The sequence below is a fragment of the Macaca nemestrina genome, chromosome 17 (assembly GCF_043159975.1).
Source record: "Macaca nemestrina isolate mMacNem1 chromosome 17, mMacNem.hap1, whole genome shotgun sequence".
Lineage (NCBI taxonomy): Eukaryota > Metazoa > Chordata > Mammalia > Primates > Cercopithecidae > Macaca > Macaca nemestrina.
Window position 1 is genome coordinate 84,066,420 of NC_092141.1, and position 20,110 is coordinate 84,086,529.

Sequence of the window (20,110 nt, forward strand, 5' to 3'; positions counted from 1 at the left end):
CCGTTGCAGACGCCAAGGAGCAAGTCCTCGCCAACCTCGCCAACTTCGCTTATGACCCCAGCAACTACGAGTATCTGCGGCAGCTGCAGGTCCTGGATTTATTTCTCGATTCGCTGTCGGAGGAGAACGAGACCCTGGTGGAGTTTGCTATTGGTAAGGGCTGGGCCCGTTCGCTAGATGGCTAAATGGGCCGGGGTGAGATAAGTGAGTTACAAGTGAGTCCTTGGGGCCTGGCGTGGTGGCTCACACATGTAATCCCAGCACTTTGGGAAGCCGAGGCGGGGGGATCACCTGAGGTCAGGAGTTCGAGACCAGCCTGGCCAACATGGCAAAACCTCGTCTCTACTAAAAGTACAAAAATTAGCTGGGCATGGTGGCGAGTGCCTGTAATCCCAGCTAAGCGGGAGCAAAAATTAGCCGCACACAGTGGTGTGCACCTGTAGGCCCAGCTACTCTGGAGGCCGAAGCAGGAGGATTGCTTGAGTCCGGGAGGCAGAGGCCAAAGTGAGCTGAGACTGCGCCACTGCACTCCAGCCTGGGTGACGGAGTAAGACCATGTCTCAAAAAAAGATGTTTTAAAAAGAGCAGTTTTGTAGCCAGGCGCGGTGGCACACGCCTGTAATCCCAGCACTTTGGGAGCCCGAGGCAGGCGGATCACCTGAGATCAGGAGTTCGAGACCAGTCTGGCCAACATGATGAAACCCCGTCTCTAACTAAAAATACAAAAATTAGCCGGGCGTGGCGGGCGCCTGTAATCCCAGCTACTCGGGAGGCTGAGGCAGGAGAATCACTTGAACCCGGTAGGCAGAGGTTGCTGTGAGCCGAGATGGCGCCACTGCACCCCAGCCTGGGCAACAGCGAGACTCCGTCTCAAAAAAAAAAAAAAAACAACAATTTCAGGTGGGTGAGGTGGCTCACACCTGTAATGTCAGCACTTTGGGCGGCCGAAGCAGGCAGATCACTTGAGTCCCGGAGTTCAAGACCGGCCTGGCAAAAGCCCATCTCTGCTAAAAAAAAAAAAAAATTAGTCTGGCGTGGTGTCCCAGCTACTCAGGAGGCTGAGGTGGGAGGATTGCTTGAGCCTGGGAGGACGAGGCTGCAGTGAGCTGGGATTGGGCCACTGTACTCCAGCCTGGGTGACAGAACGAGAATCTGTCTTAGAAACAAAAGTAACTCATATTTAGTGTTTTCATATCAGGAGAAGCAGAGATGGCTTGCAGTCTGTAACTTACGGCTTCTTTTGTAGTTATGATCTTAAGACCTATTGATTTATTCACTGGGCAGATATTTACTGGGCATGTACCGTATATGTAAACTACTGCTCTAAATGCTGGAGTATGGTGAACAAGTTAGGGAAAGTGTTTGCCCCTCAGGAGCTTACATTCTAGTAGGGGGGACAGGTGGTTAGCAAACAAAAAAGATGATGCTCAGCAGCAAATAAATGGGGTGATGAGAAACAGCAGTAGAAGGTGGTGGTTACTTCCGTTTTGGCCATCATGAGAAAGGCATTTTAGCAGGGACACAGCATGGGCAAAGGCCTTAAAACAGGAAGGAGCCAGAAAGAAGATGAATGTGGCAGGATCGTTATAGTGAAGTGGAGAATGGCACAAAAAGAGGATAGAGAGTTAAGCGGCACCAGAGCTTGCCCGAGCTTAGATCTAGGCCGTGGGAAATAGTTTGAAGCAGACAAAATTTTGAGAACAAACAAAAATCCCTTTTTCAAGCCATGCACAGTGCTCATCTGTAGCCCCAGATAGGAGGATCGCTTGAGCCCAGGAGTTTGAGGCTGTAGTGTGCTACGATTGCATGATTGCACCTGTAAATAGCCACCGCACTCCAGCCTGGGCAACACGCGCGTGATCACCTGGCTGAAGTCTTGTCAGGCTTCTCCACTGTAAAATTACTCTTTCTTTCCCCTCTTTACGTATTATGTATTATACCCATTGGAAGGAAGTCACTACATAAATTATCTTAAATCTTTTTCTTTTTTTTGAGATAGGGTCTCACTGTGTCACTTAGCTGGAGTACAGTGGTGTGATCATAGTTCACCATAAATTTAAACTTCTGGGCTCTAGCAGTCTTCCTGCCTTAGCCTCCCGAGTAGCTGTGACTACAGGTGGACACCACCATACCCGGCCTTTTTTTGTTTTTAATTTGTTTTCGAGAGGATCTCACTGTGTTGCCCAGACTGGTCTCGAACTCGGCTTTTTTTTTTTTTTTTTTTTTAATTTGTTGTCGACACACGGTCTCACCGTCTTGCCCAGACTGGTCTTGAACTCCTGGCCCCAAGAGATAAATCGCTTGTAACCCTAAACAGACCCTCATTTCATAACACTGATTCTTGAAGGCCCCAACCAGGAATGCAAATGTTCCCACTTCCGGTTTGTCTCATTGCCTCTTTGTGGTTTGTTTCTTTATCCCCTTTATTTCCTATAATCTAGAAATTGGGTTGAAAGTCTTGATAGGATCAAGTAACACATTTTATTTTATTTTATTTTATTTTATTTTATTTTATTTTATTTTATTTTATTTTATTTTTTGAGATGGAGTCTTGCTCTGTCACCCAGGCTGGAATGTGGTGGTGGTTCTCAGCTCACTGCAACCTCTGCCTCCTGGGCTCAAGCAATTCTCCTGCTTCAACCTCCCGAGCAGGTGGGATTACAGGCGCCTGCCACCATGCCTGGCTAATTTTTGTGTTTTTAGTAGAGATGGGGTTTCATCATGTTGGCCAGGCTGGCCTCAAACTCCTGACCTCAGGTGATCTGCCCGCCTCAGCCTCCCAAAGTGCTGGGGTTACAGTCGTAAGCCACCACGCCTGGCCCAAGTAACACATTTTTAAAAATACATTATTATAAGTGTGATTCAAATTTTTCAAAGACCGCCCAGGTCTCCTCTAAAGAGGAGAGGAGAGGAGGTTCCTGGGACTAGACTACAAATGAGGGTCTTCTCTCCATGAGGGGGCTCCAGCACATGTGTGGGCAGATTCACACCCCCACAGACAGCTGCCCCTTGGCCACTCCCTGGGTTTGGAAGTGCACACACCAACGGTGGCATTCACCCTTGGGAGTCAGGATCCAGGAAAGAGGCTCATGCGGCCGTGGGAGCGGGTTTAGGGCCTGGAGCTCCAGGTACAGGGGAAGGGCGGCCCTGGGCTTTGGGTGAGTTCCCTGGACTTACTGCCCTGCAGAGGACCAGAGTGGGGCCTGCTAAAGCCAAGCCAGCGCAGGAGCCCTAGTTGCCCAGGTCCCCGAGTGATGCCAGCTCCTCTAGAAGATTATTATGCCAAACAAATATTCTAAAAAGTTGGTCTCTAAAATGTCCTCTGTCCCCTCCCTTTTCATGCCTCTGCCCCACACACAGCTGCTGCTTTCTGAATGGTGACTGTGGCCCCTGCAGATGCATGTGGCTAAACCTCCACCAGGGGGCAATAGAGCTCCTCCAAATCAAGCCGCTGACCCTGGAGAAAAATTGGCGGAAGTCACAGAGCAGTCCCCACAAAAAATGTTTACCAAGTGGGGTCTTTCCTGCTGGCGTTTCCTCAGGGTCAGGAAGCAACTTTCCCAGGACAGGGGTACCCTGAGGTCCGGGTCCACTGAGCTATGGGGGCGGCGTGAGCCTGGCCTGGGTTCTTGCCACCCTGGGCAGCTTCCCCGCGTGGGTGACTGAGCCCCAGCGTCTCCACTTTTCAGCTGATTCCTAGCTGACTCCCGTCCCTTCTCCGAGCGTGGTTTCCTCACCTGCCTCGCCTGCCTCGCAGGTGGTTGTGGGAGCAGAAGTGTGGGTGTGTGTGTCTGTGCATCTGCGCCTCTGGGCAGTTACTTTATCTAGAATTGTTGGGATCATTATCACCAGTTTTACTTTTCCCAACCGTTTTTTCCTCCTTTTTCTCTCTTCTTCTGCCAGAGCAAGCCCCGCCCCGCCCCAAGCACGGTAGCTTTCTCAGCATGGAATCCCTCCGTGGGACCCTCTGCAGATGAAATTTCTCGTATATTTATTATGCATAACTGAGAAGGAGAGCCCCCGCGTATTTTCTTACTGGCGTCGTTTCCCTTTCTCTTAGTGTCTCTGCTTGGGGATCCCCGACAGGCACTTATTCTGCTGTTTCCGGAGAAGGCTCCGTGCTGCGCTTTGGAGCTTTGAGTCTTTTATCCCCTGTGGCAGCCCTGAGATTGTGACCTCCCTGAGCCCGAGCCAGCCTTGCTTCTGTCTGCATGGTTTGAGTGCTTAGGCCTTTTGGCCTAGGGAGGAGGAGAGAAGGGGAAGGAAAAGCAAGGGATCTTTTTTTTTTTTTTTTTTTTTTTGAGACGGAGTCTCGCTCTGTCACCCAGGCTGGAGTGCAGTGGCCGGATCTCAGCTCACTGCAAGCTCCGCCTCCCGGGTTCCCGCCATTCTCCTGCCTCAGCCTCCCGAGTAGCTGGGACTACAGGCGCCTGCCACCTCGCCCGGCTAGTTTTTTTTTTGTATTTTTTAGTAGAGACGGGGTTTCACCGAGTTAGCCAGGATGGTCTCGATCTCCTGACCTTGTGATCCGCCCGTCTCGGCCTCCCAAAGTGCTGGGATTACAGGCTTGAGCCACCGCGCCCGGCAAGCAAGGGATCTTCACTTAATAAGTGTGGAGTCCTGGCCATGACTTGGTGCAGCACCCCTAAGCAGGGTTGGTTCAGGTGGCTCACACCTGTAATCGCAGCACTTTGGGAGGCCGAGGCGGGTGGATCACTTAAGGTCAGTTTGAGACCAGCCTGGCCAACATGGCAAAACCCCGTCTCTACTAAAAATACAAAAATTAACTGAGCATGGTGGCGCGCACCTGTAGTCCCAGCTGCTTGGAAGCTGAGGCAGAAGAGTCACTTGAACCAGGAGACAGAGATTTCAGTGAGCCAAGGTCACGCCACTGCACTCCAGCCTGGGTGACAGAGTGAGACTGTCTCTTAAAAAGAACCAAAACCCGTATCTGCTTGGTTGAGCAGGGTGGTTCATACCTGTAATCCCAGCATTCTGGGAGGCTGAAGCAAGAGGATTGCGTGAGTCCCCAGGAGTTCGGGAGGAGCCTGGGCAACATAGCAAAACCCTGTCCCTACAAAAACAAACAAAACAAATGTCTGCTTGTTGGCAAACAGCACAGTGAGTTGGACGAGAGCTGGGCATTGGGGTCAGGCAGGCATCTGGGTGTGGGCTCTTCTCCAATCATCTGTCAGATGGGGACAGTGCCAGCAGCTGCTTCACATCGAGAGAATTGAATGAAGCACTACAGTGCTCTTTTAGGGTCAGTGTCTGCAGCCTTCGACAGGATCCCCTTGGTCGCCATCCAAGACAAATGATACCCAAAACCCTTTGAGGGTGAGCAGTCGCCCCTTCTCCCAGAGTGGTGAGGTGGGGGATGGGATAACGTCTTATCAAGGGAACCACTCATCTGCTCCAGGAATTCTTTTTTTTTTTTTTTTTTTTTTTGAGACGGAGTCTCGCTCTGCTGCCCAGGCTGGAGTGCAGTGGCCGGATCTCAGCTCACTGCAAGCTCCGCCTCCTGGGTTCACGCCATTCTCCTGCCTCAGCCTCCCAAGTAGCTGGGACTACAGGCGCCCGCCACGTCGCCCGGCTATTTTTTTTTTTTTTTTGTATTTTTAGTAGAGACGGGGTTTCACCATGTTAGCCAGGATGGTCTCGATCTCCTGACCTCGTGATCCGCCCGTCTCGGCCTCCCAAAGTGCTGGAATTACAGGCTTGAGCCACTGCGCCCAGCCCTGCTCCAGGAATTCTTACCTTCTGGAAAAACATCACGGAATGACAGGAACGCCGATCCTCAGCCTCCCAGAGGGTGCCCAGGCAATGTTAGGTGGGGAGAGCCTGGCTGCTGGCCCGGTACTGTTGTGTCCCCATCACGGATGGCATTAGCTCACACTTTGGGAGCACCCACTGGGTGCCAGGCGCTTGCTTCTTGTGCATTAGAGATAGTACTGAAGTAGATGTGCTTACACTGCCTTCTTTCCAATCAGGACTTTGAGGCTTAGGGAGGTTCCGTGGGCTGGCCAAAGGTTTAAAGAGTACCAGATCTAGGCCGGGCGCAGTGGCTCATGCTTGTAATCCCAGCACTTTGGGAGGCCAAGGTGGGCAGATCACCAGAGGTCGGGAGTTTGAGACCAGCCTGACCAACATGGAGAAACCCCATCTCTACTAAAAATACAATTAGCTGGGCGCGGTGGTACGCACCTATAATCCCAGCTACTCGGGAGGCTGAGGCAGGAGAATCGCTTGAACCCAGGAAGCAGGGTTGAGGTGAGCCAAGATCGCACCATTGCACTCCAGCCTGGGCAACAAGAGTGAAACTCCGTCTCAAAAAAATAAAGAGTACCAGACCTGAGACTTAAACCCAAAGCAGTCAGAGTCTACAAGCTATTCCCTTGGCCCTTTTCCTGCCCTTACAGGAGTTCCAATTCCTAGGATTGTGGAGTGAAAGGTAGGAAGGAGTTTACTCCAAATGGCTCATTTTATCAATAAGGAAGCTGTGGTGTAGACAGCTGCCCCTTGTCTGGCTGTCACAGGCCAGGGTGAGAATGCAGGCTTCCTTCCGTCTGTGCCTACAGCGGCCACACTCACAGGTGCTCTTCCATGCTGGCTTTGCTGTGGCAGCTCTGAGGCCTGCTCTTTGGCCCAGCATTCTGCCTCCTCTCTGAGGGCTGGAAGCTGGATGCTATCCAACCAAATGGATTGGCTCACCCTGCACACTAAGGCCAATTACTGACAAAATTGCAGTGCGAGAAAGTGAGGCTTTGTTTTCTGTTTTTTGTTTGTTTGTTTGTTTTTGAGACAGAGTCTCACTCCGTTGCCCAGGCTGGAGTGCAATGGCGCGATCTCGTCTCACTGCAACCTCTGCCTACCTGGTTCAAGCAATTCTGCCTTCAGCCTTCTGAGTAGCTGGGGTTACAAGCACCTGCCACCACACCTGGCTAATTTTTGTATGTTTAGTAGAGATGGGGTTTCGACATGTTGGCCAGGCTGGTCTCGAACTCGTGACCTCAGGTGATCCGCCTGCCTTGGCCTCCCAAAGTGCTGGGATTACAGGTGTGAGCCACTGTGCCCAGCCCAAAGTGAGGCCTTTATTGCGGGGTGACAAGCAAGAAGAATCCGGCAGCTCATGCTTAAGACCCAAACTCCCAGATGGCTTATGGGTAAGGGTGTTTAAAGGCGGGAGGCAGAGGTTACAGACAAAGTTTTAAATCAACACCAGGAGGCTATATATTGGTTTGGCCTAAGAAGGCAGGATGTCTCCAAGGGATGGGCTCATAGGTGGCTTCAAAGATTTTCTGGTTTGTGATTGGGTAGGGAGGTGAGGCTTTGTCTACAAATTTGGCATCAGCAAAAAAGAATGTTAGCTATGACCTGTGAGCGTTTCCCCCAGGCCCCTCAGGGAGTCTAGAGAGTGGTCAGAGTGCAGTTTTCAGTTCCCCTTATCTGAGGTCTCAGTGCCAGGGGAACTGTTTGTTGGGGGTCCAGGTTTCTGAAAAGCAACTCAAGGACAGATGTTAAGATGTTATCTTTAGGCTGGGCGCAGATGCTCACGCCTGTAATCCCAGCACTTTGGGAGGTTGAGGCGGGTGGATCACTTGAGCTCAGGAGTTCAAGACCAGCCTGGCCAATATGGTGAAACCCCATCTCTACTAAAAATACAAAATCTAGCCGGGCATGGTGGCAGGAGCCTGTAATCCCAGCTACTCGGGAAGCTGAGGCAGGAGAATCGCTTGAACCCAGGAGGCAGAGGTTACAGTGAGCAAAGATCGTGCCGCTGCACTCCAGCATGGGCGACAGAGCAAGACTGTCTCAAAAACAAACAAACAGATGTTATCTTTAATTTCTGTGGGGGAACCGGACATCCCCTGATTCTGACTTCCTTGGCTATTGTTTTAAGCTAACTGTTACCTTCTTGCTTATCAAGTTGTTCATTTGCTTCTCAGGGCTAGCTAGGTGCCTGGAATTTCATGAAGGGACTCAAGATTTTCCTTTATTTCCATGCTTGGGGGCCTGCAGGCCCCGAGAGAAGCCCCTGCTCTCTCTCGATGTCAGCCAGGGCTTCAGTCTGGCCCTGGCTGCCACCCTGCTGCCACTGCAGTTCCACCCATCAGCGGTGGCAGCGGAACTGCAGTGGCAGCAACCACTCACCAGCAGCAGCCTGGCCTCGCTCACCTTCCTCTCTGGGGGGGCGGTGTCTCCTGTGGCTTCCTCTCAGTTGCCTGCCGTGGGCACGCCACAGCCGTGAGGAAGGATCTGGTTACAGCGATTGCGGAGAACATGCATGGGTTTTCAAGTCTCTGGCCTCTTGTGGCCTCTCGTGTATTTGCCCATTTAGAGCAATTGTAGAACTAGTTTATTGACCCTTTCCTGTGCTTCTGGCTGCCTTTTCTCCCTAGGGTGCAGGGCTCTTGTTTGGGTGCTGTTGGGATAAAAGCTGCCTCTTCTGGACGCCCACCCAGTGCACACCATGTGGTCACCACACACCCACCTGAACCCGCCCTGCCCACAAGGCCTCTGAATCTGTCATTAACAGCAAGGCGGATGGTTCTAACCCCTTTTTACATATCAGGAACCCCCACCACCAAGTGAGGGCAAGTCCACTGCCTGGAGCTCCCGCTGTTAGTGATGACTGGAACCAGGATTTCGCCCCTGTCATCCAGGATCCAAATTCCGTGCCCCGGGAACCCAGCTGGCACCAGGCTCAGACTCTAGTCCCTTGTTCTTTTTTTTTTTTTTGAGGCAGAGTCTCTGTCACCCAGGCTAGAGTGCAGTGCTCACTGCAACCTCTGCCTTCCGGGTTCGAGCGATTCTCCTGCCTCAGCCTCCTGAGCAGCTGGGATTACAGGTGCATGCCATCACGCTCAGCTGATTTTTTTGTATTTTCAGTAGAGACGGGATTTCACCATATTGGTCAGGCTGGTCTCAAACTCCTGACCTGATGATCCGCCCACCTCGGCCTCCCAAAGTGTTGGGATTACAGGCATGAGCCACCCCGCCCAGCCTCTTCCTTTGTTCTTTGTCTCTCTGGCACCTTGCTGCCTCTGCCACATCCCTGAGTGAGTTCTGGTGGGAAGTAATTTCTGCTGCAACTGGTAGTGCCCACAGTCGGGGGCCACATTGTACCAGTGTCACAGAGGAACTGCCACTGGGGCTGGGTGCAGTGGCTCATGCCTGTAATCCTAGCACTTTGGGAGGCTGGGGTTGGAGGATCACTTGAGCCCAGGAGTTTGAGGCCAGCCTGGGAAACATAGTAAGACCCCATCTCTACAAAAAAAACCTATAAAAAATTAATGAGGCATGGTGGTACACGCCTGTAGTCCCAGGTACTTAGGAGGCTGAGGCAGAAGGATCACTCGAGCCCAGAAGGTCGAGCCTGCAGTGAGCCATGATCACAACGCTGCCCTCTAGCCTGGGTGACAGAGCAAGACACTGTCTCCAAAAAAACCACAAACAAAGAAGGAACAGACACTGGGAGGGAGCCTTGGTTAGGCCAGAGCTGCCCTTGTTTGGGATGTTAGATGGGAGGTGGATGAATTATGGAAACTAGATGTAAAGCCAAGACCTCAGTAAATAGTCGTTGAATGAAAGAATTCTGAGTTCAAGTCCTAAATGAAAGCATTGGTAGCCTTTGGAATTCATTTGGGAGTGTCTGCCCACAGCACCATTGACTGACTCTTAGATGTCCTGTATACCTGCACCATCCTAGATGTTGCATGGAGATATGAAGGAATCAGGAGATAATTTTCTGCTTTCATGAAAACTGGTTGAATCCAAGAGAATCATAGATTACTTAGCAGTTTTGTTACTGAAACAGTTTAAAGGTGGGGTTTCTTTTTTTCTCCTCAAAAAAAAGAAAAAAAGTTTTAAGAAGGTGGCCTCCTAGAATTCAGGTCAATCTCTTTCCTGTGTTCTGTTTCCTGCAATACATGTAGCTGCCACCAGATGGTAGTGGTGTTCCGATAAAGGCTGGTAAATGAATCCTCATCAGCCTTTGGAAAACAGTGTTTTGGGCTGGGAACGGTGGCTCATGCCTGTAATCCCAGCACTTTGGGATGCCGAGATGGGTGGATTATTTGAGGTCAGGAGTTTGAGACCAGCCTGACCAACATGGTGAAACCCCGTCTCTACTTAAAATACAGACAAAATTAGCCAGGCGTGGTGGTGCATGCCTGTAATCCCAGCTACTTGGGAGGCTGAGGCAGAATTGCTTGAACTCAGGAGGCGAGGGTTGCAGTGAGCCAGTATCCTACTACTGCACTTGCAGCCTAGGCAACAGAGTGAAGCTCCATCTCAAAAAAGAAAAAAAAGGCCGGGCGCAGTGGCTCACGCCTGTAATCCCAGCACTTTGGGAGGCCGAGGCGGGTGGATCACGAGGTCAGGAGATCGAGACCATCCTGGCTAACACGGTGAAACGCCGTCTCTACCAAAAATACAAAAAATTAGCCGGGTGTGGTGGTGGGCGCCTGTAGTCCCAGCTGCTCAGGAGGCTGAGGCAGGAGAATGGCGTGAACCCGGGAGGCGGAGCTTGCAGGGAGCCGGAATTGGGCCACTGCTCTCCAGCCTGGGCGACGGAGCAAGACTCCGTCTCAAAAAAAAAGAAAGAAAAAGGAAAACAGTATTTTGTAAAGTTGAAGATAGCAGGCGCACCCCGTGACCCAGCATTTAAATCCATAGGGCTAGAGTACGTGCACATGCAGTGGAATGCCACCAGCAGCACTGTCTGTAACAGTCCCGAACTGGAGACAGTCAGCAGGAGAATGGATACTGACATCACAGGATATTTTTCTTTTCTTTTTTTTTTTTTTTGAGACGGAGTCTCGCTCTGTCGCCCAGGGTGTAGTATAATGGTGCCATCTCAGCTCACTGCAACCTCTGCTTCCTGGGTTCAAGTAATTGTCCTGCCTCAGCCTCCCGAGCAGCTGGGACTACAGGTGCCCGCCACCACACCCGGCTAATTTTTGTGTTTTTAGTAGAGATGGGGTTTCACCACATTGGCCAGGATAGTCTTGAGCTCCTGACCTTGTGACCCACCCACTTCAGCCTCCCAAAATGCTGGGATTACAGGCGTGAGCCACTGTGTCTGGCCAGATATTTCTACTATTTAGCAACGAAAATGAAATCTACAGTTCCATGCAACAATCTTACAAACATAATATTTAGCAAATGATGCTATACACATAGTAATACTTACAGTGTGATTAGGAAGGTGTGCACCTCTGAGGGAGGGAGAGGATTGGATCAGAAAGGCACATGTGAAGGCTTATGGATCACCTCAGTACTGGCTACGCAGGCACTTGCTTTCTCGTTGATAAACTGCCTGTATGTGCCGGCACTTTTCTGTGTGTGAGGCTGCAGGTCTGGCGCTGCCAGCCCCTGGCTCTGAGCAGGTGCATGCTCACTCCACATCACCTGTGTGTGCTAGCAGGATGTGCTGATCACATCATTTACTTTCTCTGCCCATTTTACTGGTGAAGAAACCAAGGCTTAGAGAAATTCAGTAGCTGGCTCTGGTTGCCTGGTCCTCAGTGGCAGTGCTGGGGTTCTCACTGGGTCTGCCTGACACAGAGCCCTGCTTCCTTTCTGCATTGGGTGGCTGCCCTGTGTCTCCTTCTCTTACTGATCCTGGGCCACACGTCTTTCTGCTTCAGAAGAAGTTCTCCTGCCATCCACATGTAGCAGGATTCCCATCTCAGGAAGGAGGTGACATTGAGATTCTCGCTCCATTAATCTCTCCCTGGATGTCTCCAGCCGCTTTCACCATTTGTTCAGCAGGCTAGATTCAGGCTGTCTCCGACCTACGCAAAGGCCACCTCCCCATATGCCCTGACTCCCAGACCAATTCCCCCTCCCTTTAGTACCAGGCACAAGCAGGGTGCATGTGTGTGCACGCTGTCTATGTTAATACATAACTGGTTCAGGTGGTATGAAATTCAAAGAGTCGTGAACAGTAGCTCTTCCTCAGTAGCTTTTTCCAGAGGCAACCACAAGTATTTGTTTCTGTGTGCTCACCAGGGATATTTTCAGGATTTATAAACAAATATGTATACAGTAAATTTCCTGCATGTTGTACACATGTGGTGGCATGCTGTCTCTATGTGCTGTATCTTTTTTTCAAGACAGAGTCTCACACTGTTGCCCGGGCTGGAGTGCAATGGCAGGATCTCGGCTCACTGCAACCTCCACCTCCTGGGTTCAAGCGATTCTCCCGCCTCAGCCTCCCGAGTAGCTGGGATTACAGGTGCCCACCACCATGCCTGGCTAATTTTTTTTTTTTTTTTTTGAGACGGAGTCTCACTCTGTTGCCCAGACTGGAGTGCAGTGGTGCAATGTCGGCTCACTGCAAGCTCCGCCTCCAGGGTTCACGCCATTCTCCTCCTCAGCCTCCCGAGTAGCTGGGACTACAGGCACCCGCCACCTGGCTCAGCTATTTTTTTTTGTATTTTCAGTAGAGACAGGGTTTCACTGTGTTAGCCGGGATGGTCTCGATCTCCTGACCTCGTGATCCACCTGCCTCAGCCTCCCAAAGTGCTGGGATTACAGGCGGGAGCCACCGCGCCCGGCCACGCCTGGCTAATTTTTTTTTTTTTTTTTTGAGACGGAGTCTCACGCTGTTACCTAGGCTGGAGTGCAGTGGCGCGATCTCGGCTCACTGCAAGCTCCGCCTCCCGGGTTCCCGCCATTCTCCTGCCTCAGCCTCCTGAGTAGCTGGGACTACAGGCGCCCGCCACCGTGCCCGGCTAATTTTTTGTATTTTTAGTAGAGACGGGGTTTCACTGTGGTCTCGATCTCCTGACCTTGTGATCCGCCCGCCTCGGCCTCCCAAAGTGCTGGGATTACAGGCTTGAGCCACCGCGCCCGGCCAATTTTTTGTATTTTTAATAGAGACGGTGTTTCACTATGTTGGCCAGGCTGGTCTCTAACTCCTAACCTCAGGATCTGCCTACCTCAGCCTCCCAAAGTGCTAGGATTACATGTATGAGCCACTGCGCCCAGCCTCTGTATCTTTTTTTTTAACTTAGCAACAAATTTTGACACCCTTGCCCTGTCGGTCAGTAAAGAACTGTCTTGTTTAAATGCTGTGTGACAGGCCAGGCACGGTGGCTCACACCTGTAATCCCAACACTGGGGAGCCCTAGGTAGGTGCATCACTTGAGGCCAGGAGTTTGAGACCAGCGTGGCCAACATGGCAAAACCCCATCTCTACTAAAAATACAAAAATTAGCCGGGCGTGGCGGTGCATGCCTGTACTCCCAGCTACTTGGGGGGCTGAGGCAGAAGAATCACTTGAACCTGGGAGGGGGATGTTGCAGCGAGCCGAGATCGCGCCACTGCACTCCACCTTGGGCAACAAAGCACAACTCTGTCTCAAAAAAAAAAAAAATTATGAAAAGCCGCAATGCATAAGTCAAAACTGTATTACAGGGTATTTTCAGAAGTCTCACCTCCATTCTGGTCCCTTCTCCCTTGTTCCCTGTCTCATACTAACCCGTTTCCTTATTACACTTTGGCGTCTTGCAAGGGTGAGTTCATACACGGAGGTGTGTTCCTGTTCACCCTGCCTTCTTACACAAAGGGTGGCTTACTCTATGTACTGTCTGTCCTTCAGACTTGAAATCGAAGGAGACATTTGCAAGACACTGAAGGAAAGCCCAAGAACAAATAATCCGTTGTGAAGATATATGTATATGTAATATATAATATAATATGTAATATATGTAATATAAAATATATATGTAATATATATTATAATATATTTTATATATTTTATATAATTTATATAACATATATAATATATATAATATATTTTATATATTATATATTATAATACTTGTTATGTAATATATATATATATTTTTTGAGATGAAGTCTTGCTCTTGTCCCACCAGGCTGGAGTGCAATGGCGCGAGCTTGGCTCGCTGCAACCTCCGCCTCCCGGGTTCAAGCGATTCCCTGCCTCAGCACCCCCGAGTAGCTGGGATTACAGGCCCCTGCCACCATGCCTGGCTAATTTTTTGTATTTTTAGTAGAGACGGAGTTTCACCGTCTTGGCAAGGCTGGTCTAGAGCTCCTGACCTCAGGTGATCCACTGGCCTCGGCCTCCCAATGTGCTGGATTACAGGCGTGAGCCACCATGCCCGGCCCCCTGTGAAGACTTTGACCCTGGGTTGATTCATCTCAGCATGGGCGAGTCCCCAGATGTAGCTGTATCTTGAGCTGCCCTCACCGAGGGCCTGCCCAGCCACCAGGTGCCAGGTGCCAGCTAAGCACTTGTCAGAAGCATCACCTTGTTTTGTTGTTTTGTTTTGTTTTTGAGATGGAGTCTCACCCTGTTGCCCAGGCTGGAGTGCAGTGGCACGATCTGGGCTTACTGCAACCTCCGCCTCCCGAGTTCAAGCCATTCTCCTGCCTCAGCCTCCCAAGTAGCTGGGACTACAGGCGAATGCCACCATGCCCAGCTAATTTTTGTATTTTTAGTAGAGATGCAGTTTCGCCATCTTGGCCAGGGTGGTCTTGAACTCCTGACCTCAGGTGATCCACCCTCGGCCTCCCAAAGTGCTGGGATTATAGGTGTGAGCCACCGTGCTCGACCACCATCACCTCATTTGATCCCTGGGACCATCCTTTGACCTTCCCCTCATGGTCCGGGTTGTCACTGCCTGCACCAGTGCCCGACATGGCGTGTGAGCTGAGGTCACCCACCTGACCTCCCCGAATCTCTAGCTTTCTCATCTTGCTTTCATGTGGGGTTTCCTCTTTTGCCTCCCTCAGGGTTCTCGTATAGAGTTCCTGTGTTTCCTGAAGTCTCGAAGGCCCAGCCCTTGCTGCTTGTTTTCTCTGTCTTGTCCAGAGTCTGTTTTCTGTTTTATAATCGTTTTTCAGATTGCAGTATGGCGGTGGGGCCCGGTGGCTCATGCCTGTAATCCCAGTTCTTTGGGAGGCTGAGGTGGGTGGATCACGAGGTCAGGAGGTCGAGACCATCCTGGCTAATACAGTGAAACCCCATCTCTACTAAAAATACAAAAAAATTAGCCGGCCGAGGTGGCGGACGCCTGTAGTCCCAGCTACTCGAGAGGTTGAGGCAGGAGAATGGTGTGAACCTGGGAGGCGGAGCTTGCAGTGAACCAAGATGGTACCACTGCACTCTAGCCTGGGCGACAGAGCGAGACTTGGTCTCAAAAAAAAAAAAAAAAAGATTGCAGTATGATCAACAGAATAAAATGCACATATCTTAAGTGCCAGTTTGGTGAATGTTGAAATTCACTGAGCTATGTGTACATCCATGTAAGCAGCTTCTAAACCAAGACATAGAAATTCCCTTCACACCCACGCTGGGTCAGTATCTCCCACTCCAAGGCAACCACTATTCTAACCTCTATCCCCTGGATTTGTTTTGCCTGTTCTTGAACTTCATACAAACAGAATCATGCAGGATCTATTCTCGTATCTCGTTTCTTTCACTCAACATTACGTTTTTCAGATTCATCTAAATGGTTGCAGTATCATCGTCCATTCCTTTGGATGTTTATCCATCTACCTGTAGAGGGAGATTTGAGTTGTTCCTAGTTTGGAAGCTTTATGAATGAAGCTGTTAGGATCATGTTCATACAAATATGTACTCATTTCTCACCTAGGAGTGGAGTTGCTCAGTCTTAGGGTAGATGTGCGTTTAACGTCATGAGAAGCTGCCAAATCACTTTCCACGTAGTTACACCAGGTTATGCTATATGCTCCACTTCCTTGCCAACACTTAGTATTGGCCATTTCTTTTGTTTCTGAGATGGAGTCTCTCCCTGTCATCTACGCTGGAGCACAGTTGGCGCGATCGCAGCTGGCTACAACCTCCGCCTCCTGGGTTCAAGCAATTCTCCCACCTTAGCCTCCCGAGTAGCTGAGGTTGCATGTGTGTGCCACCATGCCTGGCTAATTTTTGTATTTTTAGTAGAGACAGGTTTTTGCCATGTTGGCCAGGCTGGTCTGGAACTCCTGACCTCGAGTGATCCACCCCCCTCAGCCTCCCAAAGTGCTGGGATTACAGGAGTGAGCCGCCATGCCTGTCCCCGGCTTTTTTAATTTTTAAAAGAATATCTGTAGGGATAACAGTTTCCTATTTATTGAACACCTGCCACATGCGAGGCTGCCGATAGAGAGTGAGACAAGGCAGAGTCCCCATTCTCACGGAGTTTATAGTTTAGTGGAGCAACAGCCAATAAACATTTTGACAGATAACTACTGTAATGTCAGTAAGTGTGAGGGAAAGAAGCAAAGCCTGGTGCGGGGGACGTAGTTGGGGGCAGGTTAGGTGGTCACAGAAAGCTCTCAGAGGAGGTGGCATCTTAACGGGCCTATCTTATTGTATGTACAATCTGGTGTCCTTCTTCCCTCCTTCATCTTAAATTACAGGCATTTTCTAACATGAATCATTCTTTGGAGCCTTTTTTTTTTTTTTTTAAATTTTTGAGGTGAAGTCTCACTCTGTCACCCGAGCTGGAGTGCAGTGGCGCAATCTCGGCTCACTGCAACCTCCACCTCCTGAGTTCAAGCAATTCTCTTGCCTCGGCCTCTTGAGTAGCTGGGACTACAGGGATATACCACCAGGCCCAGGTATTTTTTTTTTTTTCTTAGTAGAGACGGGGTTTCACTATATTGGCTATGTTGGTCTTGACCTTGTGATCCACCCACCTCGGCCTCCCAAAGTACTGGGATGACAGGCATAAGCCACCACACCTGGCCTTTGAAGACTTTTTTTTTTTTTTTTTTTTTTTTTGAGACAGAGTTTCGCTCTGTTGCCCAGGCTGGAGTACAGTGGCGTGATCTCTGCTCACTGCAGGCTCCGCCTCCCGGGTTCAGGCCATTCTCCTGCCTCAGCCTCCCGAGTAGCTGGGACTAGAGGCGCCCGCCACCGCGCCTGGCTAATTTTTTGTATTTTTAATAGAGACGGGGTTTCACCGTTTTAGCCAGGGTGGTCTCAATCTCCTGACCTCGTGATCCACCCGCCTCAGCTCCCAGAATGCTGGGATTACAGGCGTGAGCCACCACGCCCAACCTGAAGACATTATTTTTAAGAACTATAAATATTGCCAAACACAGCAGCTCACGCCTGTCATCCCAGCACTTTGGGAGGCCAAGGCATGAGGTCAGGAGTTCGAGATTAGCCTGGCCAACATGGTGAAACCCCCGTCTCTACTAAAAATACAAAATTAACTGGGCATGGTGGTGCATGCCTGTAATCCCAGCTACTTAGGAGGCTGAGGCAGGAGAATCACTTGAACCCAGGAGGTGGAGGTTTCAGTGAGCTGAGATCGTGTCACTGCACACCAGCATGGGCGACAAGAGCGAGGCTCATACTCAAAAAAAAAAAAAAAGTACTCTATACTGCTTCATCATATACATGTTCCATAATTTAGCCATCTGACTATTACCGAGCATTCTAAGAAGCTCCCAGTTTCCACGTTGCTCTTTTTCCATGGCCTTCCTCAGTTCTTCAGGGCAGGTTCACACAGGGAGACCCAGGGAGAAGCTCAAAGCAGCTGTGGCTGTGGCCTCTTGTGGGTACTCTGGTGCCATCTCGGCTCATCTTTCTGCTCCAGGTCAGCCTTCCTGCCCTGAAGCTCTCTGCCCTTTTCTTTTCTGGCCCTCACCCCCTTCTTCATCTCTAAGGGACACTGCCCATCAGGCAGAGGGACTTCAGGAAGGTCCCTGCTACTGCGGAGGGTGCCCAAGCAGCTGGTGAGCTCCGGCAGGCCCCCGGCCCATCCTTGGAGACCCCCGGGCCTCTGCGTGGGGAGGGAGGGGAGAGGGTGGCTTTCCTGAGGCCGCCTCCTGCCCCCACCCTCTGGTTTTCTGCAGTCTGGGTGGCCGTGTCCTGCCCAGGTGCACCTGGGTGTGGTGATGACTCAGCTGGCAGGCCGTGACTTGGGCTTCATCTTATCACACTTTACACAGAAATCCCATCACCCCACCCGCAGTCCAGTGTGCACAGGAGGCCGCTCCCCTGTCAGCTCGGGAGACATGCCGCGGGTGTGTCTGAGCAGCTGAGTCCAACCATAGCACTTCCACGGCCCCTGCTCCGGACTGAACCTGGCATCTGCCCAAGGCTGGATGAGCTGTCCTTACTGCTTCCAGAGGGCCGCCATTTCCCTTGGGAGGGGCAGAAGGCTCCCCCTCTTTAGCGTTGTGGGCAGCTCACTCAGCCTCTCATAGCTTTGACTTCTCCCATGGAAATGGGGGTGATGATAGCACTTGTTTCTAGGGTTCAGTCATGTGTCCAGTGCATGCTCAGTGAAGTGTCCACAGTTCCAGGAGCTTGAGCCCTGCCTTACAGCTCCTGGCGGAAGGACAGAAGGCAGCCATGCTAGGGGCCACCCTGTGCTTTAGGAAGTGCTGAGGTGGGACTGGCAAGGGAGGCTCCAAGGGCCCCATGGGGAGAGGCTCTCTGTCAGTGCCTAGTTGCCCTCTGCCGCTGCTCCTCTTTCTCAGGACTCCAGAGAGGCCAAAGAGCCCCCTCCGTCTCTCAGACATGTCCTGCCTATGAGCTGCAGCCCAGATCTAAGAACTACAGAAGTCTAGGGTGGGCGGGATGTCAGGGAGCCATCCTGTCCAGCCCCCTGACCATCCATGGTTCTTTCAACCCTTTCCCCCCTGGGTCAGTGCTTAAAGAACTGGGTGATGAAGGGCCACCCCGACATGGCAGAGCACCTAGTCTGGTATCCCAGGAAGACGCAACTCACAAGGAGAGCCGTGGAGGGCTTGTTAGCAGCAAGAGGGTGTCAGCGTGTGACAGCTGGGGGCTGAAAGGTCTCAGGGATGGACTGAGGTTGGCGACTGCAGTGAGTGCCAGGGAGAGGGAAGAACAGACAGGACAGCTCAGGGGTAAGGAGCACACGGGGTCTGGAATTTACTCTACCTGCAGTGGGATCCTGTAATAATGTTCTTCCAGCTGGGCGTGGTGACTCACGCCCGTAATCCCAGCACTTTGGGAGGCCAAGATGGGTGGATCACCTGAGGTCAAGAGTTTAAGATCAGCTGGCTAACATGGCGAAACCCCGTCTCTACTAAAAATACAAAAAAATGAGTTGGGCGTGGTGGCATGTGCATTTTATCCCAGCTACTCGGGAGGCTGAGGCAGGAGAATCACTTGAACCTGTGAGGTGGAGGTTGCAGTGAGCCAAGATCGCACCACTGCACTCCAGCCTGGGCGACTGAGCGAGACTCCGTCTCAAAAAAAAAAAAAAAAAAAAGTTTCCCCAAAGCAGGACCAGTCTGATCCAGGTGCTGCTCGGGAGCAGGCAGCAGAGTGAAACCTTGACAGGCTTCTGCCCCCATCAGTGGAGGAGGGTCCTTGGCAGGGGCACCATGGGCACCTGTCCCTCCGGCTGGGGAAGATGTCTTAGTTGGGTTTCAGGTTCAGGTAAATCTTCTCTTTGTTAGTTTCCAGAAAAACAGGGCAAGTGGGTGAAGCTGTGGCCTTCACTCCTGATTGATCACTCAGGACACTGGGCATGTTTTGCAAATGAGCTGAGAGGTGGCTTCCTCCACTGAGCAGGAACCAAAGGGAGGGGTACCGTGATGACAGGAAGCCGCGTTAGGATGCACGGAAAGTTATCTTCCCGCAGTGAGCAGCTGTGCTGAGCAGAGTGACCTCCAAAACAAGGTAGCATCTGTCCCCAAGGCCAAGAGGTCATTACACTGAGGGGGCCTGACCTGAGGGAATGGGGGTGGGATTCCGGCCACATTACCTGAGCACATGAGTTCTTTGATGCAGAACCAACCACTGATGTCTCACTGTTGCCTTTTCTGTTTTCCTCCAGAATCCTAGTAACGGTGACATGGAAATAACTTTAAAATGCTCTAATCTCTTAATTACAGTACATAAGTCAAATGGTACACTCCTTACCATTAATCTACAATGATTGCAGAGCCATGAATGTGCATTTATTGGCATGGAAAGATGTTCACAATACATTGTTTTTGGGGTTTTTTTGTTTTGTTTTGTTTTGTTTTTGAGATGGAGTTTCACTCGTTTGCTCAGGCTGGAGTGCAATGGCACAATCTCGGCTCACTGCAACCTCAGCCTCCTGGGTTCAAGCGATTCTCCTGCCTCAGCCTC

At 51.0% G+C, this 20,110-nt stretch overlaps 1 protein-coding gene across 6 annotated transcripts in view; it reads left to right on the plus strand.

Annotated features, from left to right (window-relative positions):
- LOC105469153 (armadillo repeat containing 7) overlaps positions 1–20,110 on the plus strand; it is a 41,981-nt gene that overhangs the window by 520 nt on the left and 21,351 nt on the right. For 4 of the 6 annotated variants that reach the window (XM_071083561.1, XM_071083562.1, XM_071083563.1 and 1 more), the window contains exon 2: positions 10–153. In XM_071083561.1, the coding sequence (XP_070939662.1) occupies positions 10–153 (144 nt within the window). Of the gene's footprint in view, positions 1–9; positions 154–3,903; positions 4,298–20,110 lie in introns of those variants that run through there. The other 2 variants (XM_011719804.3, XM_071083564.1) reach the window with 2 other exon arrangements.